The sequence below is a fragment of the Aythya marila genome, assembly GCF_965140915.1.
Source record: "Aythya marila genome assembly, chromosome: 11".
Classification (NCBI taxonomy): Eukaryota; Metazoa; Chordata; class Aves; order Anseriformes; family Anatidae; genus Aythya; species Aythya marila.
In genome coordinates this window covers 15,172,090-15,199,756 of record NC_139052.1, presented here as the reverse complement: position 1 = coordinate 15,199,756, position 27,667 = coordinate 15,172,090, and the positions used below count along the sequence as shown (strand labels likewise).

Sequence of the window (27,667 nt, the reverse complement as noted above, 5' to 3'; positions counted from 1 at the left end):
AGTAGCTGCATGCACCAATCATGGCTGTAAAAGGGTCAGATACTAAGGGGCTTCATTTTATCCCTTTGGGCTCGTTCGCCTCTGCTCCCTCTCTTTGAGGTATCAACAAAACGGTATAGAAAAGGACATTTTGATTTTTCCAAACATGGCTCCTTTTTCTTCTTCTTCTACGTCCACCCCTGACCCCCCTGGCCTCAGTTGCTCACATCAGGACCTGGTCTCGAGTCTCTGGCAGGCGCAAAGCGAGCAGGCCACCTCCAACCAGAGCAGAGGAAGCCAGAAGGATGGGAACCACCTTGGTTATCCCTACAAAGGAGGCAAAGATCGAGTTCCCCAGGATGGCACCAAACTTGCAAAGCCCATTGAGGATGCCAAAGGCTGTTGCCCTGTGGGGAAGAGAAGTAGAAAGCAATGGTTAGGAGGGATGATCTTGGCATAACTACAGAAGATCTGGATGGATTATTTTGTGAATGCTCTTATGTTTCCTAGGCTACGCTCCCAGCAAGTAAGCCAGCCAGAATAGATAGTAAATAAATAGATATCACTGTTTTGCATGTCTGTGTGTATGAGGAAAATGTCTGTGTGTACTCGTTTCTCTTCATTTTAACTTTTCCCTAGCTCTCAGGCTGCCCACTCTGACAGCCTTTGCCCTTCCCAAGAAAAGCAGGACCCAACCTGCTCTAGAACTTCTCAAAGCCCTTCCAAGCACTGGCTGGGGTGGGCTGTCACCAGAGCAACGACCAGGTCTCTCCTCCTAACCCTGCTTCACCCAGAAGCTCAAAGCATGCTGTCTTCATAGCACAGTCTTTCCCCTTCACTTCTGACTCTCCCCAACAGCTTGGAAAAGGCAAAAAAAAAAAAAGTTTATAATGATGCTGGCAGGAAAGATGTCATCTGTAGCTTATTCCCCCAAAGTTTCCAATGCTACGTCATCTCCCAGATCATTCTGTGCACGTGGTTGCCTCTTTGTTGTGGAGGGAAAGGCTGTCATGGTGATAAGCTAAGATGAGAGACTGGAGGACACAGTCTGAAGGGCCAGACCTCATGCACATACACAGAAATGATGTACTCTCCATAATTTATCTGCCTATAATCTCCATACCACCCCCACAACTCCCTGAGTACAAGCCGTGGTGCAAGCAGAATTATGCTTGCAAATGGCTATGCTGATCCAGTATAGCCTCAGGACTACCAGGCTGTTAAGGTCTGCTTTATTTTATTTATTAAAATAAATAAAATACAATTCCCCCATCAATGTATCTAGAGTGAGCATTGGTCTTTTCCATCAGGGAAAGAGAGGACAGAGTCAGAAGGCCAAGAGTGGAAAGGAAAAAGACTCTGAGCACCTCTTATCTGTGGGGTAGAGCTCCACGGTGATCACATCCAGGGCGTTCCAGGCGGCAATGCTGGCCCCGCAGAAAAGGCACTGCCAGCCGATCATCGCTGACTCGCTGTTGCCAAAAAAGAGGAAGAAGCAGCACACTGCAGAAATCAACATCGAGCCACCTGCGGGGGCAACCAGGAGAAAAATGTTGGCACCGGTTTCCCTCATCCGTGGCCGAGCTGCCACAGTGTTGATAAAGATGGCTTCTAAGTGACAGCGCTTCACCCCAAAATGAATGAAATCTGCAAAAATCCAAAAATACTGTGATGCTGCCTATCTGTCACTGTGTGATGCTGGAAACCAGCCTGAAAATGTTCTCAATAACCATCTGATCATGCTGATATTCCTGCTCTACGGAGAGGCTGAAGACAGGCTTTTCCAGGCAGATTTCCAGCATCTCAGACTTCCAGATGGACCCAGGAAGAGTAGAGGCAAGTAAACATGAAAGCCAACGAGGAGGAAGAATCATGAAGGTTTTTCAACTTGAGTTTTGAGTGAAGAGCTAGAGCAATTCACATCTTATTGAAATCACTTGACACATTTCTAGACTCAATTAAGATAATTTACAGCCGATTGTAAGAAGCACTTGAGGTCTCTTTTAATTATAAGAACATCATTAGATTTCATGGCACATTTGCACAGGAGCTATAATTTTTTGAACGCCACTGAGGGAGAAAGTGAGAGCATTCATGCTCAGTTAGCCACAGTTCAGATTCAGGAATATTAATGGCTACATCACAGCCTTCTTTCCCAGTTGGGAATTTTCACCTGAAAGAAGCAATTTTGCAAAATCGAAGTCTCTTTCACTGGAAAGTTCTGTTGCTGCTGAAATATCTCCATTTACCACCAGGAAACCAAAGATTTTTTTTGATTTGTTTGAGGTTTTTAAAATCAGTTTGACACCAACCAAAATGATTCAGATGATGAACTGGAACTAAAATGCTTCATTTTGTATATTTAGTTGTATTTTGCCACTGTGATGTTCTGCTTATGGAAAGCTACCATGCAGGACCCCTGCCCACTTCTTCTCCACAGCCAAACCACATCTCCCTCTGTGCAGTGCAGATATTTCCTCTGCTGCAGAGGTACGGTGCAGCATCAGGGTCACCGTGTGTGCCCCAGATCTGACATTCGGCACAGGAGAGGGTTTAGTGGAACACGATAAAACCAAACTGAAGTCCCAGTGAGGCACATAACACAAAAGAGAAATTCAGTTTTCACGTTAAGATGACCAGAAATAATGTGTTCAGCAGAGTGATACGGGTGGGATGCCAGAAGGCTGTTTCAATTGGAAATTCCATAGTGAAACGTTTCAGCATGTCGTTACCAATTTTTGTCCTGTACTTTTCATTCTACAGAAGAAATAAGCATTTAGGTTTCCAGCTGTCATCTCAATTCCAGATGAAAATGCTGAAATGCTGACATGTCTGCAGGGTGGACAACCTGATTCTCATTCAGCTTTATTTAATTTATTTCCCACAGACCCACTGGTTTGTTTGGGTCTTTTCCAAATTCACTATGTGAAGGCTCATTGTGCCCTCCTGGTGTAAATTCTTGACACACTGATGAGATCATCTTCCTTACCTTTACCTGTCTGACAGTGAAGCTCAGCTAACTAAACTTCTGTCTGTTCCCAGAAGAGAGAAACAGGTGAGACACTCAAGAGAGTGTCTCATCCCTGATTTTACTAAGCTCACTTGTCTGTCCCTTGAGGCATGACTCCACAGCACCTGGCAAGAGAGCAAGGTCTGAACCCTGGAGCAAGCAACACTAGAAATTCCCAAAGTAATCAGAAGTTGATAAGGTGATAACTTAGTCCCGCATGTCTAAAGGGTGGCAACTTGCTTGGATGTGACATGGGCAATTAATCTACCATATGTTTCCTGAAGCTGTTTTTAAAATCATTTGAAGATCAGAAACCTCAAAGATGGATCTCCTAGGCGGTCAAACAGCCACAGCAAATAATTGTTGTGATTTTTCATCACTACAAGCAAAACGTGTTATTTATTTATATAGAACGTTGCAGAAACCAGCACCAACTGCACAGCACCAGGTGGTCCTGCTTCAGCACAGACCCCGACAGCCAACTCACCGATCATCTTTATCCTCCCTATTTTGTCCATGAGCAATGCAGAGATGATGTTACCCGGCAGCACGGACAGGCTGCCCAGGAAGCTGACCAGGTAGATCAGGAAATCATTGTCTTCCTCAAAGTCCATGTGGCAGCCTTCCTTCTCCTTCAGAAACGTGCTGTTTATGAGCCTGCAGTTGATGAATTTGTGTTCATAGAGATCTGCAAGAGAAAGAGGCAAAGTCTTGATCCTGCTCAGCTGATCTCCCTTCATACAGCAAGGAGTCAGGATCAAAACTAACTTAAAGGTCTCAGAGATGCTCCTTAATAAATGGAAATGGCCAGGGAGTTTTTATTTTAGTGACAAACTCTACCTTCATGCCTGATAGCTGGTGGCATATTTCATTTCTGGAATGACCTGGACCAGTATCCCTATGCCACATGGATGGGGCAAAGCAGACTCACTTTAATGGCATTATGGTTTGTTCTCTATTAGAATAGAAATTAAAAGCTTTTTCAGGACAAATTAATGAATATTTTATTATCTGTAATCAACAAACCAAAAGTTGAATATGAATTAAAGACGGAACTAAAAATTATATTTTAAGCCAAATTTGTTGGATCAAGCTTTTAAACTGCTAGGCATTTTGCCACTACTTTAATGTGCCGAGGCCTGAGCGCAGACTTTTGCATTTCCTTTTCAGTAGCAAATGAGACCAGAAGCCATGTAGTTAAAAACACTGGGAGCAACCTGAAGCATCCTTCCAAATGTAGCAACAGATACATTGAATTAAGCAAGAAACAGAACCTGAACCACAGATGGGAGCAGCCTCAGCCCTCGGGGCAATGCTAGTGGAGGCACACTTTTTTTTTTTTTTTTGGCAGGCTGATGCCTACATGGGAAACTAAACTCAGTCTGTGAGAAAAGAAATATATCTAGCTAAACCATAAGGCAAAAGCACCGCCAGCACCACCCTGGCCAACCAACCATAAAGCTAAGACAGCACTAGTCCCTTATAGCCTGCCTTCACCCTCCTTTTTCCATCACCACTCTCATTAGCCAGTGCATACACACACACAGATCCCTATCATCCTTCCTCCCAGAATCTGATTAAATGGTTCCTAATTACCATTCCTAATTATGGGATGAAACCATATCAGGAATCCCATTACCAGTGTTATAAAAGACAGTAGAGATGATGGTGCAGTTTTCAAAGAAGGTCTCACTGGACGTCACGTCTTCAAAGTAGCATTCCTCAAACAACGAGTCCTCAAATCTCACTTCTTTGAATTTCATGCCGATAAATCTGGGGGGCAGGAAGCAGAAGTTTGTACTTTGAGGTATTTCCTACATTATATAACATGTTTCAAGAGACAGCACTGATGATAATTTCTACAGTCATTTACAGGAAAGGTTTTGCTTAAATGTGTAACTGACCTTCCAACAAAATGCTTTTGTAGTTTATTAGGAAAGAGGGGTTTGAAGACATTTTTTAAGAGATGGCTCTTATGGAATTTCTGGCAGTTTTCCTATTCCTCAAAGTAGTGACCAAAAAAAAATTTAAAAAAAAAAAAAAAGTGCTTTTAAAACCCAAGTTGATTTTCAATGCTCAGTCTCACCCAGTGCATGGCATTTTCTCTGGCAGTTGACCTTCCTGCCTTCTTTATTCTGCCCCTTCCTCAAACAGAAATAAAAACAGACATTATCAGGAGCCCATTTGGTGAAAGGTTTCTGACAGCTGTTTAAACTCAAAGTGATTTTTAAAGCAAAATTGCTGTAAGCTTTCTAGAGGGAGCAGGAAGATTATGGGTACTGCTTGTAACCATCTCTGTTTGAGGACTGTTGCATATCATGTAAAGAAAACAGATTACTCTAAAAATAATCAACAGTGTCAGATGATTGATTTCTCCTCTGATGGGAAGCTTGACATGTCTGACCTGCCTGCCTGAAGGATGACACAATATTGATTTACCTGTGAGATTTTGCAGGGACATTGGGAAGATGTATTAGTTAATGCACAGACATGTTTGGAAGATGTAAGAGCTATTAAGTGCAAGCATTATAGCTCTAGCTGAGGACGCCACAACTGTCACCAAATAAAAAGGCTTCATAACATATGCCCAGAAACATAATTGAATTGAGCACTTACAAGACAGGCTAACTTGATGGCTATTTACACCATTAAGTGAACACTGCAGGACTTCTTAACCGAGACTACTAACAGATATTATTAATGTTCAAAATATAACAAGAAGACTACTCAAGTCTTTTGCATCATGTAGAAGGTCTCACAGGTTACAGCAACACTTCAGCTGTTCTGCATTTGCCCAGTAATAGCCTGTGATGTATTTACTCACAAAGGCTGTTAGAAGTCCTTTGCCTGCAGTTTGCTTTCTTAACATCTGTCTTTAAAAGAGTCACACAGCAATGGCCTGGTGTTCAATGGAGTTTTAATGTACAGTCAAGGGCTAGAGGCAAAACGGATCTATAAATCATGAGATATGCTCTGGACGTTGCAGGAATGTAGCTTAATCAAGTTTGAGTTATTAAACTAGAGAGGACGAAGGCAGGAGTATAGTGATATACATCACAGTTTTATATGTTCATCCTGGAAGGTGCTGAGCATCCTTAGTTCCAGTTGAAGAATAAATTAATAAATCATTTTGTAACAGTGAACGCCCTGTATGTTCCCCCATAGTGCCAGGATCTGGAGTAACAACACCCTGTCTAGGCCCTCTGGGGCAATGGGATCACCACAAAATTTACATAGGGGTATTTTCCTACCCATTAGATTGGGATTTAGAAAAGTAAAAATGTCCTGCTACAAATCACTAGGGTTTATATTGCTGTGGAGCTCACAGTGATTGAGGTCAGGCTGGATGCAGAATAAAAACCCAGGCCCAGCCCAAAAAGAAGAAGGGGAAGGAAGCAATGATGTTCTCCTAGAGTACCTTCTCTGACTTTAGAGCAGTAAAAGAAAAGGTGACAGGTTGTGGGGAGATGCTGGCCAGCGCACCAGTGCAACTGGCCATGGCACAGCTCATGCTACTGGGCTGCAGGATGGAGACTCAGGTAAGTCATACCAAGGACTTCAGCGCAACACAGCTTTTTATTTTCAAAAAAGTTTTAAGTGATGGGCTCTGCTGCCCAAGACCAGTAGATGTCAGTGTGTGCTAAGCAAAGAAAATCACAGCTGCATCTTGAGCTGCCCAGCTCCCAGTAAGGGTGCTACTGGAAGCAGGACACCTCGGATGGATCCCACTGGGCCTGGAGATGTGAGTGGCTCAGGCAGTGTGTGTGAAAAGTAGGATAAAAAGGACATTTGCTCTGTGGATAACTAATAAAAAAGAACTTTCCAAAAATTAATTTCAGTTACTTTGCAATCAGGGTTAGTTCCTAAAATTGTATGTGTGTTTTGGTGAATGTCATCCCCACATCTGCTCATGCCCTCTTCCCTGTCAGCATCAATCGAATCAATTTCTGTTCACTTACTTATCGTTTCTGTATTCCCCGTTTCTATGGATCTGGTTTTCCAGGGTGAAATTAAAGGTAAAGTGTGACACTTCTTCCTCATCAAAGATCTTCACTCGGGATTCGTATGCCTCCTCTTGGAGATACCGGATCATGTCAGGGAACCAGACAATAAGGCCATAGTAACTAAAGGAAAATGGGAGAAATACATTAGGGATACAGGATCCTAGCACTGAAAATACTGCAGTGCTTTTCCCAAACATCTACTTCATAACTTGTAAGCCTGTTAAATTCATAATACAAATGCAATTCTGACTGAAATTCTTGCATAACTCTGACATAGGACCAAGCAAAATATCTCCCTACTCTAAAATGCTGCTCTCAAGTATGTTGGTCCATTTTTGTTCACCTAAAGCAGGGCAATTCATTTAAATTTTAGTGACATTGACATCTGAGCCAGAAAATACAACAATATTCTGTCCTTGCTGCCCAAGAGACCAGCAGAGCAGCAAGAAATCTGGAAAATTCCCCTGGAAGGGAGATTTCTGCAAGTGTGAGAGTATAGAGGGATTTAGCTAAAATTTACTTGTAGATTAGATTCGAGCTAACCTGAATAATTTTGGTTTAGACTGATATACTGCTAGAAGCAGGTAGTTTTTTATTTGTTTAGTTTTGGTTTTGTTTTGTGGACAAAATTAAATGAAAGGACTAAAAGTCAGAAAGTACTACTGCCCCACTGACTTCTCAAGTCCTGACTTGTTCAAAGCACCTTGTGTTCACATAAAGGCAATCAAATTGATCAATAGTTCATCAGAGACAAAGCTTAGTAGAAAAACACTCTTTAAAGTAATACCAGGATTAATATTGCAATAGTTTATTTAAACGTACCAATAATTATTCAGACTCTGAGAGCCCTCTAATTTCCTGAAAATGTTGAAGTGCCTTACCTTAAGGCCATAGTAAACCAAACCACAGCCAGAATCAGTGTGTTCATCCTGTACTGGGCTGTTAAGCAATATAGCACGTTGTCCCAGACCTACAAATCCATAAGAAAGAATTATCTACAAGGAAATCCTCACAGAGACTCAAAAGATTAATTTCTGAGTGCATCATAAATTTAATGTTGTCAGTAAAAAGGGCTTACTAGGGGAAGGTCAGATGCTTGTCTTATATTCAGTGTTAGTTCAAATTCATGTTTATTGAGATAAATGGTTTACAGAAAGATCACACATTCAGCTGTGTGCCAGGGTACTTGATCTGAACACTCTGTAATGAGCTGGAGTGCCTGATGAGGGCTGGCTCAGATGACACACTGTGCCCCTCAGCCTACACCAGTAAATGTGGCTATGAACCTGTTCTCAGACCCTCTGACAATTTTGTTATTTCATGTATAAGTATGACCTCAGGAGTACTGTCAAACCAAGCTCCAAAGCTCATTGAAGAGCAAAAATCCAAATTAAGTTGGCACTTTAAGAGAGGCACAATGAACTTGGGTGGGGATGAAGCCAAGCAGAGCAGGATAGAAAACAGGATCTGCTTTTCTTGACCTACTGCAGGAACTACTGCCAGAAACATACAGGAACATAATTCCTCATGCTCCTAACTTGACACATAAACATGAACATAAACCTGCATTGCTATTAATTAAGAAGGACACTCCTTTACTTTAAGCTCATTCTCCTAGACTGGAATCATCCAACAAGATTTTCCACAAAGTTCTACATGTGTGAAGGGTTAAATTGGCTGAAGAGATAATGTAAAGCTGTTAGAAACTTAGTCTCAGCAGGAGCAAGGAACAAGCACTCATGAATCCACTGCAGGAGGCAAATTCACTTAGGCTTGGGGGAGAGGAATCAATATCTGAAGGAGAGTCAAGTGCTTGGGGCTGTGGCTGGGAGCTCTGCCATTAGCACAGTGTGGTTGCCTTGCTGGGAACAGGGGCATTTCGGGGCCTGGCTGCCAGTGTGGCATCTTTCACGTGCTCACATCTGTATAGAAAGTACAATCCGACTACAGCCCTTTGCAAGCAGCATCAGGTTTTTGAGAGAGAGTCAGGGTTTCAAGACACAATGACCTGAGGCAATGAGGCACTGGAGCTCCAAGCTCAAAAGCCCCTGTGGGATGTTTTATTTTCTCTTTACCTGTTTGAAAGTGGTTGTGATTCTGACCAGCCACCGCTGGTACCAGGTCCCTGTTGAGCTCTGGATTTCAATAAATTCATCTACTTGCTTTGGGGTTTTGATGTAGGAAACCTAAGAGAGAGAGAAAAATAATTTTGGACCAAAGTTTACAGAACTGATATTGGATGGATATTAAATTCTGCTGCCTTCTAGATAATGTTTCCATGTGATATCCCTTACTATCTTTTTCTTGAAAGTTATCAAGAAAGAGAGATAGAAAGAGAGATAATTGATTTATTTATAACATGAGATTTTATTATAGGAAAAAGCCTTCCTGCTAACACTCCTTCCTTACTGTCCTCCTTCCCTCCATCCTTTCTCTTTTATTTCTCTGCTTCCCTGAAGTATTTAAAGTACACCACTTCCACTTCAGTCTTTCACTTATTGGTTAATGTGCCTGTGCTCTACGTTATTTCTGCATCCCTTAGATTCCCTCTAGGAATTAGGATCAGACAATTGCAGTAAAATATATCTTCATGATCTACATCTTCATATATCTACATCAAACTGTGCCCCCAGGATCTCCTTTTCTATCACAACTGGCAGGAGCATTTCTCATTTAGCACCTTTTCAATACCCCTGGCAGAACCTTTGTGCCAAATGAACAAGTAGACGGGAACCTTTGCATCTGAAAATGCCTTCGCTCATGAGGTGAGCAATCAGTTTGCTCCACCAAAACAGCCTGAATTTTCAGCACTGAACACCTTAACTGAGCTGCTCAAGAAACCTTAAAAACAAGCCTTGGAAAATGTTTGCCCAGTAACTTTAAATAAAATATATGCTCAAGAAAACCATGATCGGTTTGTAAATACAAGAAGGAGGTGAAAATTTACTGAATAAATTTCTGAGTGTGAATGAGCTGCTTGGCTCAGCTGCGGAGTCTCTGTGTTCCTCTTGCTGGCACTGCTTAAATGTCAGCTCCGGGAGCTGTCCTGGTTACAGCTGACTCACCACAAACTGGCAACTTCTGACCTATCAGATAAACCCAAAATCCAACAGTTTGTACTACACCAGCCGAACTGATCCTCTGCCTGTGCCAATGGCTGCCAGTCAATCTTGGTTCAGCCAAGGCACCGTGCCTCGAGGTGCAACGCTCAGCTCTGCCCAGCCTGTAGTGGTTGGATGGAGCAATGAGCACAACCCAGTGTTGTACAGCTGCTCCTTGGGTCTCCCACACAGCTCAGACTCTCACAGTGCCCTACCTACAGATATATACATTTTTGAGCCTCTCTCCTCATGGAGAAGCAGCAGACTGGCCAGCCCGATGCAGCATTACAGGAAAGCCAGGTAGGCATTTAGAGACGCTGGGCTCTCTCTCACCTCTGCTAACTCACAGCAGTCTGATGGGCTAAAAATAGCACATGCTCATTAAGGTCCTATTTGAACTGCATGCAGTTGTCAGGTAGGGAAATTAATCTTTTTTGTTCTCGAAGGATCATTCCTGAGGGGCACTGCTTCATGACAATCCTTCTGAACAGGGAGCCTGGCTCAAATTTTTGTTCAAAAAGATATGTTTTACATACATATATAACTCCTTTTCTTCCTTCTTTCTATCTTCCAAGAGCATGCATCTTCTTATCTTTAAAAGCATAAATCAGGAGCTATTCCCCAGCTGTCTCACTGGGAGTTCACAACTGAATTACAGTAATTTGCAACTAACCCCAGCATACACCTTTTACCTGATTTTGCTATAAACCAAGACCCCTGGTGTGACCTTATTTGCAACAGGCAGCAGACTAATGAGTAGTAATCACTCATTTTGCTTTCTCTTGGAGACTTTTAAAGATGGGGAATGAGGCAGATGGAGTTTGGGAAGCTCATTAGAAGGTACATGAGGTTTAATCAGAGTTTGATTAGAAGCCGGAATGGATAAAGGAGTGACTCAGATCTCCCACATGACTAATATCACTCTTACTCGGTTTTAGTCTCTTAGAGCAGACCAATTAAGTGCATATGTAATTGGAAAATCACTGTTCTATACAATGTAGGGGAACATCAGGAATGAAGAGTATTCACAGCAATTCAAAGGACTGATTGATTCTTGAAAAAACAGGCTGGCACCTAACCTTAAATGCATGAAGTGTGTCTCAGAGCCCTGATGGCTGGGGGTGGTCACACTGAAAGGGAGGCTCCCAGGGAGGAATAAGCTGGTGCTGTGCTGCACCAAGGAAATTATGTCCTGCTTTTCTTTTTAAATGGCAGTGGCTTTGTAACACTCACCGTAAACACCCTCTCTGGCTCGCCCTTGGCCCGCATATTGGTGTCATGAACATGCTTGAGGATCATCCAGGCTTCGTCATGCTTGCCCATCTGGAAACATCAAGGAAAAGGAAAATAAATGTTGCAATTCCCAGCTGTGTAATTCAGCAGAGTGTAGAGAGAAATCAAAAGGTCAAATACACTGGAGAACACCCGTATGGCTTGGCTGAGTTAAGGGCAAAGAGCTAGAAGTGTGGTTTGTATGCACAGTGCAGCATTTCTGTGCTGGGAAAAGGAGTTACCCAAAACTGTCTGGGGCAGGAGAGGAGTCAGGAATGGAGCATTGTGTCTGTATCAGAAAAGAGGAGATGTGTGAGGAGACCTGGGCTCTACTCCCACCTCTGACTTGCAGGGGCTGTCCTTTGCGTTTCCACCAGCATTCACTAGTTACGTGCCCAGACTTTGTGAGATGTTTTCAAAATGCCTTGGTTGGGCTTATAAAATTCCTGGCACCCAGCACCTTCTTCCTATGCCACATTCACCACTGGCCATCATTGATTAACCCCATAATCTGCAGTCTTTGGGGTTGAAGCAATTTGTGGAGCTAGTTTAGATGTGTAGGGCCACTTTTGCCTCTGTGCTTGTGCTGTGTGTGTTTGAAGGGGCAAAGAGAGAGAGATGGTGACACGCTATCACCAGCTATCCTCTGTTCATACCAGGCTGCAATGTTCACATGAATCATCTTACCTCCAGCAAAAACCGCGGGCTTTCAGGCATGAATTTCAGTGCCACCAGGGAGGCGATGCAGGGCAGAGAGCAGACAAGAACAAAGACTCTCCAGCTGTGGAAGTGGTACTTGGTTCCCATACTGAACCCCCAGCCTGGAAACAGCAACAGCCAACAGGTGAAGACACTAAATGGGGAGCCTGATTTTTCTCTCCTAAAGCAGCTCTGAACCCTACAGCTCTGCGTGACATGGGGACAGGTTGAAAGTTTGCTATTCTTAGTAATGATGGCTTTTAGAGGCTCGATAGCATGTTCAGCAGATAATAGCAAGAGAGTTCATGTTCATTACAGAAAATGAAACATCCTTGCTCAGGCTCTGCCATTTAAAAATATCTTATCTTTGTGTTTAGAAATCATCTAACAATACAAATAGCTCTATGCAGATGTAAGCAAGTAAGACTGGGAAAGGGTAGAGGAATCAGGCCATAATTTATTGCTTCTGAGTACTGTTACAGAAAATTTACAAAGGCTAAATCTTCTCTGATCTGACAGGCATGTTAGAAGCATCTCCTTTCCTTCTCATACCTCATACACGTACTTCACTTTTTATGGAAGCAAGCTAGGAAAGCAAGGTGATTTTTTTTCCAGAACTACAAAAACTGGGCTGAGATTCATACTCAGAAGATCAAGATCCTAATCCAGCATTTGGGATTCCTCCTCTCCCCCCTTTTTCCTGATGTCTGACCAGGTCAGTATTCCCCTGACAAGGAGCAGAAAGTACAGGATCATTCTTATGTTGCTGCATTAACAACCTGCACTGATGTAGATACTTTCTTAAAATAAAACAAAAGGCAATTAAAGAAAAAAAAAATAAAAAAGGAAAAAAAATGAATATAAGCTTTTTTTTTTTCCTTAGTTTACTTTCCCTAGATACAAATTTCATAAAGAACATTTACTTTATTTTTTTTTTTTTCTATAGACATTTTAATTCATGTAGTAATGAAATAATCAGGCAATAGCTTTTGCAGAGTTCTCACATGAACCAGTCATGGTGCTCTAATCCTTTCCTCAGGTTCCAAAATAGCAGGGAACCTTGGGAAATCAAAAACAGAAAATACAAAAACACAGCACCAAATGAAAATCTGAAAAATAACTGTAAATACATACTTTTTTTTTTTAAAAAAAAAGCAATGTGTTTACAAATAATAAAAAATACATACTACAGCCTGACATTGCTATGCAGTAACTTTGCATTTTTGTTCCAACAGCCTCTGTCATATTGATTACAAACATGAACTTTATACTGATTGTGTTTTAAGCATAATAAAACCAGATTGATAGATGCATAAATGGTAGTTATTTTCTTCATGGTCTTTGTGGCCTGCCCTACTTTCCTCAAGCAGGATTTTGCAGACAGCTGCTGTCACTGAATACCGAGGGAATTAATCTTTTCCAGGAGATATTTGCTTCTGATGTTTTCCTGGGGCATGCACACGAGTTGGGAGGAGTTGCCCCATCACAAGCAAGCTTTGCTCCTCAGAGCACTGTTGCAGTTCACAGCTCACCCATCGACTTTTTCTCTCCCACTTGCAGCTCCATGCAGGGAACCCACCCACCCCTGGGCTCCACTAGGTGAAGCCAGACATGACTTCAGCCCGTGGCACGCCGGAGAGATGTGTCACCAGATACACAGCCCTGAGACTGCTGACACTTGGCTGAGGAAAAGAACATGTGCTGTCCTCACCGCTAACATTCACAGCACCCAGTAACTCCCCCATTAAAGTTACTTACTTTTGACAACCGGATCGATTTTTTTGCAATATAATCTCAGTCCAGTTATCACTTACCACACCATCCTTTTGATTACTGCTCAGGCTCTGGAGATATAATTTCTGCAGTGTATTTGAGGCTTTTGAGGCAAAACAGCCTTCACATGAAGCAATCTCTCTTACAACCTTAGCATCAGCCAAGCAATCAATCAAAACATTTATCAGCCCCTTTGTGTGCATTTCAGGTATCTATTATTTTCAGTTTTGTTCATCCTGGGCTGTGTAAGGACTGACTAATGTCATCTGTGCAGGATTTTGGAGTAGCGTAGTGTTGCAGGAAGGTGTTGTTGCCAGAAGTCAAAAGCACAAAACAGTTACCGTAATGGGGGATGATGCTCCAAGCCATTGCTGAAGCAAAAATGCCACCGATCATCCAGAACATGCAAAGCCAGCTCAGGTGCTCCCCCCTCTTCTCACGAGACAGGAATTCAGAGAAATAGGCAAACACAATGGGGAGGGATCCCCCGATACTGAGGAGAAAAAACAGCACATGAGACAAATAAGAGTCTTCAATGTCACATAGTTGGGATTGTTTGTGTTAAAAGGGAAGGTCACACCTACAGATGTGCTGCACAAAATGCTGTGCAGGAAAAATGCTAATCTCTTTTTGGCTGGACTGGTCTTAGATATCTACAATAAACAATCTCCTTGTTATCTCTGAAAGCTGCATTTAATGCCCAGTTTGTATAAAGCCCTGGCAACCGTGACTGCCAACTGAGGTGGGCATTGATCAGCCTCCCTGGCCTTTATGCACAATTTGGCAGTATCAGAAAAAATGTTAATGACCAAACCTTCTTGCTGATAAAGCTTTCAGGGTCAAGAACGAGGAAACACAAGCTCATGTGCTAAACCACAGTGTACCCCCGGCTCGGTACCAGAGATACATCACCCCATCCACCTTCCTCGCCCATCCTGCACCCCTGGGTGCTGCTCAGGAGCAGCCAAGCTGTGACAGGACCCCTCCAGGACGTGGGACAGATCTACCTCCTACCCACCCGAGGCCTGAGATAAGGCGGCAGAAGAGGAAGAATCCGTATCCCTGGACAAAGGAGGAGAGGAACGCGAAGGCAGCATTGATTGAAAGTGATATGATGAGGCATTTCTTTCTTCCCAGTTTGTCGGCCAGGCCACCCAGCATGACGGCCCCCACCATCATCCCTAGGTAGACTATCAAGCCTAGAAGAAAGGGAGAGAAACAGTGAGTTTGGTAACATCCATTCGCCTATTTGCCATGTGAAAATCCTTTGCTGCTCCATACGTGGCCAACATCAGCTGCTGTTCCCCCAAGTCACAGCCAGCTACCACCTGAGAGGGAAATGAGGATGGAAATACCACCGAGGGTCTGTGCGCCTCACAGATATTCTGGCCATTTCAATGGCAGGCCAATCTTGTCAGGAACCAGCATACATAATGCAGAGTGAGACCTGCCCCAGCCGGGCTCTGCATACTCTTATGACTTCTTGTTTTCCAAATATATTACAAAGACAAGGCTTTTCAAAAGCAGTGCATGAATTTAAACAGAAATACATTCAGGCTTATTAAAAAAGCCCTTTGCATTTTGCAGGTGTCATTAGGAGACACTGTTACTGCTCCAAGTAATAATCATTAATATTTCCAAATGAATAAAATAAGGGCTGTTCCAAAAGCTAACACTCTCCTGTAACTGTCACATGTAACTGTGTTCATCCCTTTTAGGCTTTGCACCTGGGGAGTCAGCATTACCTGTTCTGAACCCAGGGCTGATGCTGGGAATTTCTACATGAAGCTTAAAAGCTGCCCCTACACTGCACACTGCAGTGAAGAACGATATCCCCATTCTCCCCAAATTAGCCATCTCAGATGAAATAACCTCTATCCTTTGGCAGAACCTAATTTCCCCATCTATTTGCCCATGACCTTTCACTGCTCCCTACAGCATCACATCTTACAATACGGATATACCCTCATCTGACCATCTGACCAGACCCACATCTTTCTTTCCCAGCCTCTCTGCTCACATATCCCCGCACGTAAGCAATGGCCAGGCGTAAGCAGCTTAGGATGCACGTGTCCCAGCTGTGTGCCACCACCAGCACAACAGAAGTCTGATGTCTTATCTCTGCTAACCCCCCTGAGTGCAACAGGACTGAGGATGTGCAAGGAGGAGGCTCTCTGGCTGCTGTTTATACACAGAAGCCATGAGGGAAGAGACTGCCAAAGCAGGGATAAATCCCTTTGCAGGTTGTCTACCCTGCCCGTGCTTCCTTTGGAAAAATAAAATAATAAAAAAAAATCTCTTTCACTCGCTGCTTCTCCTAGCACTACATGAAAGGATCAGTCTGTTACTGATCTGACCTGAGTAGCACAGATACTTCATTCACTACTGCGCCAAGATCTGATGTCTAAGAGAGCAGAGTCTTCATCTGAACATTTCAGGAGAAGGAAGAACCTATTGCTTGTCTTGATAGTTTGCCCTATGGAGTAACCACTCCGACACTGCTAAGAAAAACGGGTTCTTCTTTTTGACTCAACTTCATTAGATCTTCTACCATGGGGTCTTCAAAAGATAGTTTTCGTGAACACATTGAGTGCAGACTGAATAGGAGAGAATGGTTTTCTTCTCCAAATAGGCTCCTTGTATCTACCTCACTATGTTCCTGCAACTCCGGCCTAAAGAAACAGGCAGCTTCCATGGCTCTTCTACCAAGAACAACACTGGAATGGACATTTATTATTTTACCTTTTCCTTTATGTGGGTACCAGCACAAATTAACACTAATTAATAATGCGCACAGGTCCAGGACTGTTTTCATTTTCATTTATTTTATCTAATTTCAAGATTTAGAGATGTCACTGAGCAAGAACATTGCTATGGTTCTTTTGCTGGCAACATTCCTGTTGAAGCCTGCAGGAGTTACAAAGTGAAAGGACGGCAGGATCAGATATTAAATATTTAAAATCTAATAGCAATCAATGCTGCAGGGGTTAGAAAAACTGATCAGCTACAGTGAAAAGTTTTATACTGCTGATAGGGATAGCATCTGGGAATTGGTTAGCCCAGCAGTTAGCAGCAAATGGATCAGGTGTTTGAACACTGTGTAAGGATGGAAGGGGTCAGGCAGGAGCATGTGTCTCCAAAGCTCTTTGGAGAGTCAGTCCACACCTTGATCCAAGTGCTGACTTCTCTTGAGAGCCAACATCTCTCCCAGGACCTGTTTTGTCAAAGTCATCACTTGGGAAATAAGCGTGATGATGAATATTTTTGTGATTCATTAATGTTATAGCAAGGCAATCAGTCTGATGGCCAAAGCCTGCTTTGTACCATCCAGCAAAGCTAGCTAAGGACCAATGCAAAGAGGTACTTGGCAGCTGATTCTGTCTTTCTTTTGCTTGCAAATGCCTGCACTAGATGTAAAATACATTACCAAATTAAAAGCTATGCAGCAGAGAGCCACTGCGGCATTCTGAAGGTTGCTTGTCTCACACTGATCACAGGTGGGAAAGTTCAGACTCTGAAACACCTTGAAATACGTAGCAGGATGGTGGGATCACCTCTCAGTGAACAGTTCTGCTTTCTTTTCTATCCACACAATGTCTATGGGAAATCAGGATTTTGTGTGTCAAAGGCAAAGGACTGGTATATTCTAGCCCCTTAACAGACTTTATACCAGAGCAGGGGTGTGGGATTTTGCCAGTGTGGTTGTACCTCCACAGTGAGCACTCAGCTCTGTGTGGTCCATACCCTGCTCAGTGCCTGCCCTGCTCAGCCCAGCTGCCCTTCTGAGGGGAGCTGAGGGTGTGCAAGTCCAGAAAGTCACCTGCAGCCCTCAGAGACAACACACACACAGCTGGAGGCCTGGGATCTCTTTCTCTATTAGATTTGGGCTCCTGCTTGTTCACTCAAGTGCAAATTACAAGGGAGAGCTGAGGGAAAAAAAAAAAAAAAAAAAAAAAAAAAAAAAAAAAAAAGCTTTCAATCCAAAATCTTTCTGAAGGAAGAACCTTAATGCAGTGCCATGAGGCTTAATGCTTTGCCCTGGCTCCTGAGCTACATCTGATGGAGCAGTGCTGAGGGCAGCCAGCAGCCAGAAGTGAAGATACGCCCTGTGCATCACAGCCACCACCTGGCAGCGAGCCCTGCCAGCATGGAGCACACAGTTCAGCCCACATCACCAGACCCCAAAGAATTAAAAAAAAAAAGAAAAAGAAAAAAGATCTGCCTATATTTACACATATAAGGGTGTTTTTATCGTTGCTGTTGTTGCTGCTCTTCTTTTTTTTCTTTTTTCTGAGAAAATCCCTGAATGGCAGATGTTGATCCAAAGCCTCTTAACAACAGAAAAGGTTCCGCATTAGGAGGAGGTGGAGGATGTTGTTGCTGTCTTCTAGTCTGAGATTTTTTACAGCCAAGTGCTCTAGCTGGTGCAAGGCAGCCAGCTCTGTCCAGAGCTCAACAGCCTCCCAGCTTGGAGGGAAGAGAGGATGCTCCATGGAGATGGGATTGGAGTTCAGGAGTTGGGTTTGACTTCATCTTTAGTGTAATTTGCCTCATTAATGGTGACCACAACGATGTGGTGAATATAAACCTTCCTGTGTCTGCCATCTTGCAGTAACTTGTGTTAAATCCACTCATCAGATCAACAGCCTGTGCTCCCCAGAGCTTAACACATCCACCAAGCCCTGAGAAGTGTAAAAATCTGCGGAAAGACAGTTTGGAGACAGGGCAGTTAAAATGCTTCACATTTAATTCACAGTGCCCAGAACAGAGCAGATGCAGCAAAAAGTTCCCCCTAATCAGGAGCACAAAGAGGAGACTGATCATGTGGAGATTTCTCAGGTTTTCTCAAGTTGTATTCAGTATTCCCAAACACTCAGCTAGCTCAGACTCCCCTTCCTCCAGGAGCCTAAACTTGTGATGGGAGGGAAGATTAAACCTCTGCCACACAGCGTCCATCAAACAGCTAGCAGCATAAAACACAGCAGAGCTGTTAACATCAATAACTCACTAAGAGCACGTGGCCTTAATTGGTTATCATTCGTGATGAGCCAACGGATGCATTGTCCCTTAGAAACTTAAAGCAATGAAAATCTTCAGTAAAGGGAGCCTGAGGGATGACCAGGGACTGTTAGCTCAGCCAGTTTCTGAGGGGAAGGATGCTGGTTAGATAAATGTTTTCTCCAGGGCCGAAACAAAATCAGCAGGACACTTTATTGTGATGGAAAGGTCCCTTCTGGGAAGACTGCGTGTTCCAGCTGATATTACTAAACCTTCTTTTGGGGCAGCTGCAATAAAATGCTCCATTCGCTAACAGATCTTGGGGCCCGAGGTACAGAACAACCTCAGGACTTGCAGATTCCTGTTTCCTGGACTAGCACCCCACCTTGGCTGTCATTCCTCTGTAGCGATTCAGTTCTGAAAAGTTGTGTGCATCACTTCCCAGCAGCGTTTCCAGCAGACAGCAAGTTTCTTACAGAGCTCCCCTTCCTGTTGGCTCCCTGCTGCCTTTATCCTGCACTTCTCAGCTGTTTCAGGAGACCAGTGTGTGGCCACAGCTGTACAACCACTGGGCCAGAAAGTCTGGCTGCCCTACACTACGGACTGCATGATGTCACTTCATTAATTTTTGGGGAAAAAAAACACAAGCTGATGGAAAGATTGCTCGGTCAGATCTGACCTGAGCACTGCCCATGCTAGCAGGATCCCCAAATCACTGACTCACACAGCAGTGTTGCCAGTAAGATGCTAAATTGTTCAATAAGGTGGTGGGGACCCAGGACTGAGTGGAGTAGTTACTCATACTAGTTGCTACTCATACTAGTTACTTGTCCATGTAAGAGCGACAGTCTTCTGGAGTACTGCTAGGAGAATGCGGCAATGGTTGTTTCCTTTGGAATAGATCCATGTCATAACAAGGAAACACAAATTTTAAGGAGAATTGGGCCAAGAAAAGTGATCACTAAATGGTATTTCTTCTCCTGTGTTCCTTCTGTCTACCAATTGTTCTAGAGAACAACACCATGCAGCTTAGGCTGTGTTAGGAGAGCTCAGCTTCCAAGTTAACACACGCAGTGGATGGGTGAAATGTTAAGGGCAACTCTGAATAAGCCATTATTTGCAGACTGTTCCATGGGTAATGGAGTATAATGAATGCCTGCGGGAAAGTCTGCTATAGCCTCCCATAAAATCTGTGGAAAACCGAAGAGCTGAAATTCTAAGAATAAATTTGGGGTTATGAGTCATCCAATGCTGAAGTTATAAGGAAAATATGTGACCACTGACTGGGCTTATTCCCACTGGAAAAGAGGTAACATATACAGAATTTTCACATTAAGAAATTTATTAGCCTTTACTGAAGCTACGTGCTCCATGTTAGACAGGAATCATGGACATAAAGGCTAAAGTTCTAGGAGTAAAGAAAGGCAGACGTGGCTATGTATGTGCAAACTGTCTTTTTCCTATTTTGGCATCATTAGAAACAAACTCATAAAGACTTCAGAAAGAAAAGGAAAAATTCAATATTTACCTAAATCTCCATCACAAGCCTGAATTACTTTCACTGACCATTAATGGGATTAAAGTTCTTAAAAATTAGGCACATCTTAAAAGAATCCTTTTCAAGTCATGCAAAGGACTTAGGGAATAAATGGCAAATTCAGGCAGCAAATGGGAAGCATTAGTCCCAGATCCCTTCGGGCTGTCAGAACAGCGAGGAAGCTGATGGGTAGGGGTGCAGCAGCAGCTCACCTCTGCCAACAGGTCCACACAGAGCCAGGAGCCACAGGAACATGGGATTTCTTACCTGCATTTAATACAGAGGCTGCTGGCAGCACAGTAATAAGAGTGTTTTTGAATGGGGAAAGCATTCTGATAACCCAAAAGGATTAGGACCTTATTCATCTTGTGATTCAAACTGTAATAAAAACAAAATTGAAACTCTCTTATGAATACTCTTATGAGCTTAGCATCTATTATATAAGGATGCATTTAATGGACACGACCGAAATGCTGTGAGTCAGGTCTGGCCTATTTGGGAGATGGATGAGGCAAAGCCCAGGACCCATTTGTGTGTGAGTGATTTGAAGAGGAATAAAACCCAGCAGTGCTGCCTGGCTGGTGCTCTAACGGTGGCCGGCATTTCCCAGACAGAGAACGGTCTCAGCAGAGGGTTAGTTCAGGGAAATTTTTTATCTGGCCTTGCTTGCAGGCTTATTAGTGCTTTGCCCTTGAATCTTGCTGATCTTTTAAATGGGAATCAAGTGAAAGGGGAGTCTCATTGAACTCGCCTTGTTGATTAAATATCAGCAGAGAGACCTCGTCTACGCTAATGGCTCTACTGCTGAGAAAGGGTTGCGATTGTGAAAGGCGGCTTTCCATTTTCAGGGCTCTGGGGGTGGATACAGAATGAATCTGGCTGTGGAGTTTGAGGGGATTCTGCACAGGAAAGCCAAAGGTGGATATGTGAATCCACGAGCGCTTTGGCACGGCCCCGGAGAGGCAACGCACGCCAAACGCCTCAGCAAGAGCTGCCAGCATGGCGTGGGTGGCTGCTTACACTTATCCAGCTTCACAGCCCCCCACAGGACTTGTCCATCACTACAACATTCACAGGACCATCTGGTCCCCCTGTCTAGCTTCTCTGCTAAATCAAAGTTTTGTTTGTGCTGGCTTTCTGCAGATGAAATTCCCACAGCATTTACAAAGGGGGGCTCAGCCATCCCATACCAGCCCCACACAAGGTGCAGGGTGTTCCTGAATCACAAAAGCACCTTTTTTCTGACCAGCACATCCCTCCTGCTCAGGATGATGCTGCTTGTTGGGCTATGGAAGTTTTCCTGCCCAAGAACAAGTGTGAAACCAGGAATTCATGTGGGATGCTCGGGGTGCCCGTGCAGAGGTCAAGGTGGGGTTTGGCATGGAGGTGGGAAACATCAGGGGAGCCACGGCTGGGCTCCTGGTCTGCATTTATCCAGAAAAATATAATTAATTAATTAATTAAAAAAAAAAAAAAAAAAGAAGAAGAAGAAGAAGAAGTGGAGAAATACCACTGAGCTGAGGGGATTAGGATTTACTGTTGTATCAGGTGAATTCAGGTCAATGAGATGATGAGGCCAGGTTTTATCGCAGTTGATGTGAAAGCATCCTCTTCACACAACTAAAAGAAAGGATGGTGTTACACATCTGGTTTAACCTGACTCACGCAGCCAAGCTTGAATTTCTGCATAACTGCATAATTACAAATGGGATCTTTTTTATGTTTTTTGATCTAACATTACGAGTCTGAGAGTCTGTAAAATGATATTATCCTTAAAATATTATTACTATACCATAAAAAGGAAAGGGAGCCACGTGCCTGAAAGACAGATTTCGCTCTCAGCTTTGGTGTGGATGTTTTGCAGTCATGGGCAAAGGGCTTTACATTTTTCTTGTCTCAGTTTACTGAACTGTGAAACGATGATAACAACTGCAGCCCTGGTGTCTGGGAAGTCTGATGCTCTAACTGTGCCTTCAGTTTTTTATACACAGGATGTGAGAAAGTTTAAAACATTACTATGACACCATCTCTTTTGCTTGTTGTGTACTTACTACTCCATCCTTGCCAATGTAAGATTTAGTCCTCTGGGAGGTGATTAATAGCACTTGAAGATGCACACTTACACGATATTTCTCCAAAGAATTATGGTGTGTGCCTTTCAGCACATCAGCAAATAGAAAATTTATAACTCTCCGTATGATTGCCCTTATCAAATGAAAATACAGTCTGTTTCTGTCAGAATATGTTATGTTGAAAAGGAATATTCTGAAAAAGAATATACTGGTGCAATAAATTTAACAAATGCATTGTTATTATGACTATTGTTGGGGAAAGCTCAGCAAAAGCAATGATATGAAATGAATACATTAAAATAATGTTACAAGTTAGCAAGCTTATACTAATGACTAGTTTTAAAAATTACGAAATCAAAGAGCTAAAATACCTACAGTTGTTGATGCTTTTTTCTTTTCTTTTCTTTTTATATACCCCTGCAGTCATCTTCGAGATAACAATTCACATCACAGAAAAATTCTAAATGTGTGCTTTGTCCCACGAGGGATAGTAAGGGCTAAAATAGCTGTTAATTTGCATCTGATGTAGATGTGTTTATTTTCAGAACAAAATGTAAACGTTATCTAAGAAGTGTTAAATTCATTTCACACATTTCATAAAACACTGTGGGCATCTGTTTATTTGTAATTTTTGCATAATTTGGCCATAATTTGCTTGATATTTTTCCACTCTTCCTTTCTGAGGGAGGAAAAATAAGCAATACACAGATAATTTAATGTGAAATGTCCTTTAAGCAAAAGCTGAACTTCGCTAAATTGGTCTTTAGGGGGCAGCTACTTTAGTTCTCATTTGTCCCTTCCGATTTCTGTGTGAATTCAATTACTTACCTGATTTATTTTCTCTCTCTCTCTCTCTTTTTTTTTTTTTTTTTTTTTTTTTTCTCCTCTTGGCCTCATTTGTTATGGCTGAGACCTTTCAGGTGTTTAACCATTTGCAGCTGCCTGGAAGCAACCCTAACTCCACCTGGATAAACTGATATAAACATGGGATAGCATAATTGTGTTTCCTTTGCAAATATGTGTTGAGATGAATGGTTACCTAGGAATAAACATAAAATCTCTGCAGGGACCTATTGCTACCTGGTGATAAGGTAAGGGACAGCAATGTTTGTGTGGGCAGTGACCCCATATCTCTAAAACCTCATGATAAAATAGGGGAAATCTGCAGCCTCTCTGCTGAACTGTCTCTCTGTTCAGTGCAGATACACTCTTGCTTTTCATCACTGCACATTAGACAGAAATGGAGGCAAAGATCTCTGTGATTGGCACCCATTTCTGTGACAAGTCAGCCTGTAAGTGCCACCAAACCCTGGGAATTAGCAAGGTCAATTTGTAATAGCACAACCCAAAGACCTTTGAGGGAATGGAAACCCTGAGAGAAATGAGCATCTGTTGGAGGCCCTGAGCTTCGTTAGCAGTTAGCTTCTTCTTGTCACCGGTGGATGGGTGCTGAAGCTAATCCAGGAAAGGTTTTGAAGAAGATTATATTCTCATTTCCATCAATATCACTCCCCCAGCCTTGCCTATTAGGTGTCTATGTCTGTCTGTCCTTGGTGTGCACCCACAGCTGCTTGGAGCAGGGAGAAAGCCTGGGACACCAGGCTGTGCTGGAGCCAGCTCTGCCCCAAAACTCACTGCCCCGTGCCCACCAGCAGCCCCAAATGTGCTCTGGCCTCCTCACATCCTCACTCCTTGCTGCCCTTGAGTACTCATTGCTTGTACCAGTGCAGTGCTCTGCTTTTTAAGCCACGCTTAATTCCTTTTTTTTAGAAAGGATCATCTGCCAAACCTCAGCTCCAAGAGGGAACCTGCAGCAGAGAAACACCCAGCTGCTGAGGAAGTGGGTTAACAAGAAAAACACTTAATCACAGGCCTTCCTCATGTACAGCACCAGTCAGTAACAAACGGGTGTTACCCTCAGTAGCTACTTCCCCCTCTCTTTAGTCTGTCTCAAGTCAAGGTGAATGAACTTTGTTGTGAGGAAAATTCTTTCTTTTTCTTAATGCTTAAACAACAAATAGTATGAATGCAAGCTCTGACTGCAGATCCCTCAATACGAACAAGCTTAGGACAGAGAAAACTGTTCTGCAGAACCAGGTTCTCAGAAGCTGCCTTTCTAAGCAGGGAGAGAAGACAGCAGGAGGAGTGCTCTTCCCCTAATTGGGAATTCCAGTTTAGCTCAGTTAATGTGCAGTGAGCTGGAGATCAAGTTGGATACGGATCCAAATGTCTTCTTGTTTGTCCAGGGCTTATCAGAACACCCTGAACTTTCAGCCTTGCAAATAGTGAGCTGGAAAAAGCAGAAGAAAAAAACCTCTCTTGGGAGGTTTCTTGTTCTTTTTTACCTGTAGTTGGGCCAGAAATACTTCAAAGATAGATTTTTCTTGTGACATTTGAAGTTTTCTGACTCTGGTGCCTGCCAGGGACTGCAGAGATGGATATTTAAGGGGTCAGAGATTCAAAAGATCTCAGATCTCATATAGTCACCAGAATAAATGACCTGCTTTTCAAAAAAGGTCTTACCACTGAAAAGGCACCCAGCCTGGTGTTCCATAGGGAGCTGCTCAATTCGGAAGTTCCTTTGAAATCAAGATCCAATTGTGAGCAATGTGATTTTAGATGATTTTAGATATTTGACTGGAGCTATTTTGAGCTAGTAGTTTTAAGTGGTTTGTGAAGCAGAAAAATATTACCATACCTTTTCAGGCACAAAACCAGGAACAAAGCTAGCTGACTATGGGAATAAGCATCCTGAATCTCAAGTTCAGAGATGAAAAAAGAAGAAACAGAAACAGAAAAAAAAAAAAAAAAAAAAAAAAAAAGGGGGTGGGGCAGGGTATATTTAGGACCTTAATACACCAAGGTGAGAGGTCTATATAAGGGTAATTACATAACATCTTTGTCACATAAATACAAATAAAATGGAGTCAAGGCCTGGGGTCTAATCCCAAATCTGCATTCACCTTGCATCAGACAGGTCTTCTGGGATAAAAAAATACACTGCAGGCCATGATGATTTCCCTGTGACCCTGGTACACTTCCACCCAGACACACCATCCCCTCCTAAAGCAGCTCTTCCAAGAGCTACTTTATTTTCCTTCCAGATGTGCTGTACTCTTGCACAGCTGGCTCTGACTACAGGACATGCTGGATGCTTTCCTGGTTCTTAGAGATCTGGGAGACTTTGCCTTCTTTGGCTTATGATGTGCAAGGGGAAAAAAAGTGTTCATCCAAGCCTTTCTACCCAGTCTTACTCACAATAACTAAGTCTTTGTATTTTGACCGCAGGGAGGTGTTAATGGTGATGCAGAGGGGATGTTGTCAGTAGCCTGGCCCTGTAATCTCCATGCAGCACATTAATCTCATTCTGCAGACCTAAGGAGAAACCTCCGTAGGCTAATTCTGACCCAGTACGTATTAGCAATCTGCTCTGGCTGAAAAGTTAGCATGTAGAAGGAGCTGGCTGCACAGCTGATCTGCCAGCTGAGACTTCCAGCTAAAGAATAGGGGAAGCTGGGTGTAGTGAAAAACTTTGGAGAACAGAGCAACACCAGGAGCCACAACGTGATGGCAAAGTAATCCAGATCGAGCTGACCCCTGCCTGTTATATCCATCATACTTGGATGGTACTGCCTTGTGGACTTCTCATTACCGTTTAATTTCTAAAAGCATTGAAAGCTGAGTCATTAGATGCTTAATTAGGAAAAGTCGACCTTAACCTTTTTTTGTATTTGACCCTGAACATCCCAGGAAGTTTTTCCTCGTGGATCTGCTGACTGTGAGCTGCCTGGTTCAGATCCAGCCTGTGGTGGCCAGTACCAGGGCCATATCATATTCATCAGGTGGGCTGAGATGTGGCGTGATGCTGCAGCTGCTGTTTTACAGTAGCTGCCTTCTCAGCAGATTGCAATCCCCTCTCAAATCAGACCCACCCAGCCATGACTATGCATGACATACAACATAAGAAAGGGGCCACCAAATGTTCCTAAAGCTGATCTCACTAGAAATGGATGTCCTAAGTACTGTCTGTTGCATTAGAAGAGCAGTTTGCAAGTGGCACTTACCTAGCATGCCTTTGTTTGAACTGGATAAGCACATATCCTTCTCAGCACTGGGCAGAACAAATCCAACCACAAACAGCTCCACTCCATCTGCCATCAGTGCCAACCCTAGAACAAAGAAGAGCGTCCACTGGAAGCGTCCATGGCCACACTCCTCAATGATGTTTTCGTACTGGTGGGCCAGTTGCTCCTCATCCTCCATCCTCTCTGCCATAAGGTCAGCACGGTCTCTGTAGTCATCATCCCCAGCAGGAGCTCGCTGCTTCTGCTTGGCTTTAATGTCATCTGGGTGTGGGATCCCTTGGTACTCCCCCTCATAGACCTCATCATCTTCATCGTGCCCTTCTGTAACATCGCTCTGGGCATCTTCTTCATGAGTGGGCTCGTCCCCACCACGGTAGTAGCCATCGTTGGGTGTGTAACCTTCGTAGTTGCCATCCTGGTACCTATAGTCATCGGAGACTTGGTTTGTGTCCCTGCCCCCCTGATAGAGGTTTGTGTTTCTGTAGCCATCATCCATTGTGAATGCAGATTTCTCAGTGCTGCAGGTCACTGTGTGCAGATACTCAAATATATGTATTGATCTGTGCGATTTTTGCCCCGAGTTACTTGAGCATATCTTCTCTCTGTTCTTTGGAAGTGATGTGATACACGGCTGCCCAGGCTCAGAGGCAGAATTTCTATATAAAGTTTCTCTCTGACAGTCTCATGCAGTTGTTGATAATGCTTCACTTTTCAGCTGTCATTTGTGACTTGCTGGCTTCTTCCTTGCTTTGGGTGGGAAGAGCTGGGGCTGCTGGCTGGTGAACAGCAAGAGAGCAGCAAACTGCACAGCCAGGGAGCTAGGAGGATTTGACAGCTTTTTCTCTATTCATCGTGGGGGTGAAGGTCACGTCCTGAGGAAACAATAGCAATGAGACAAAGGTAAGCTCGCAAGCACGCATGCATTGAGTTTAACATCCAACATTTTGAACACACATTTTTTTCCATTGCAAAAAACGGCAACAGAATGTTTGGGGAGTGGTTTTGCATCTGCAAACCCCAGAGCCTCAGGGAAAACAACAACAAAAACAGGCATTAAAAATTACCAAGCTAAGTGAGAACTTAGTATAGACCATAAAGGAACCTAAAGGAGGTTGTAAGGTAATGTGTGGTCTCGAA

The 27,667-nt window shown here is 43.3% G+C and overlaps 1 protein-coding gene across 1 annotated transcript; it reads right to left on the bottom strand.

The window, feature by feature from the left end:
* Positions 1 to 202: 202 nt before the first annotated feature.
* SV2B (synaptic vesicle glycoprotein 2B) lies at positions 203 to 27,026 on the bottom strand (the record flags this gene model as incomplete). The annotated part of the gene is made up of 12 exons (XM_082768784.1): positions 203 to 386; positions 1,347 to 1,506; positions 3,477 to 3,677; positions 4,629 to 4,762; positions 6,949 to 7,113; positions 7,875 to 7,963; positions 9,069 to 9,179; positions 11,328 to 11,417; positions 12,054 to 12,187; positions 14,180 to 14,331; positions 14,857 to 15,037; positions 26,510 to 27,026. 12 exons carry the CDS (start codon positions 27,024 to 27,026, stop codon positions 203 to 205), a joined length of 2,118 nt encoding a protein of 705 aa, XP_082624910.1.
* Positions 27,027 to 27,667: the final 641 nt, after the last annotated feature.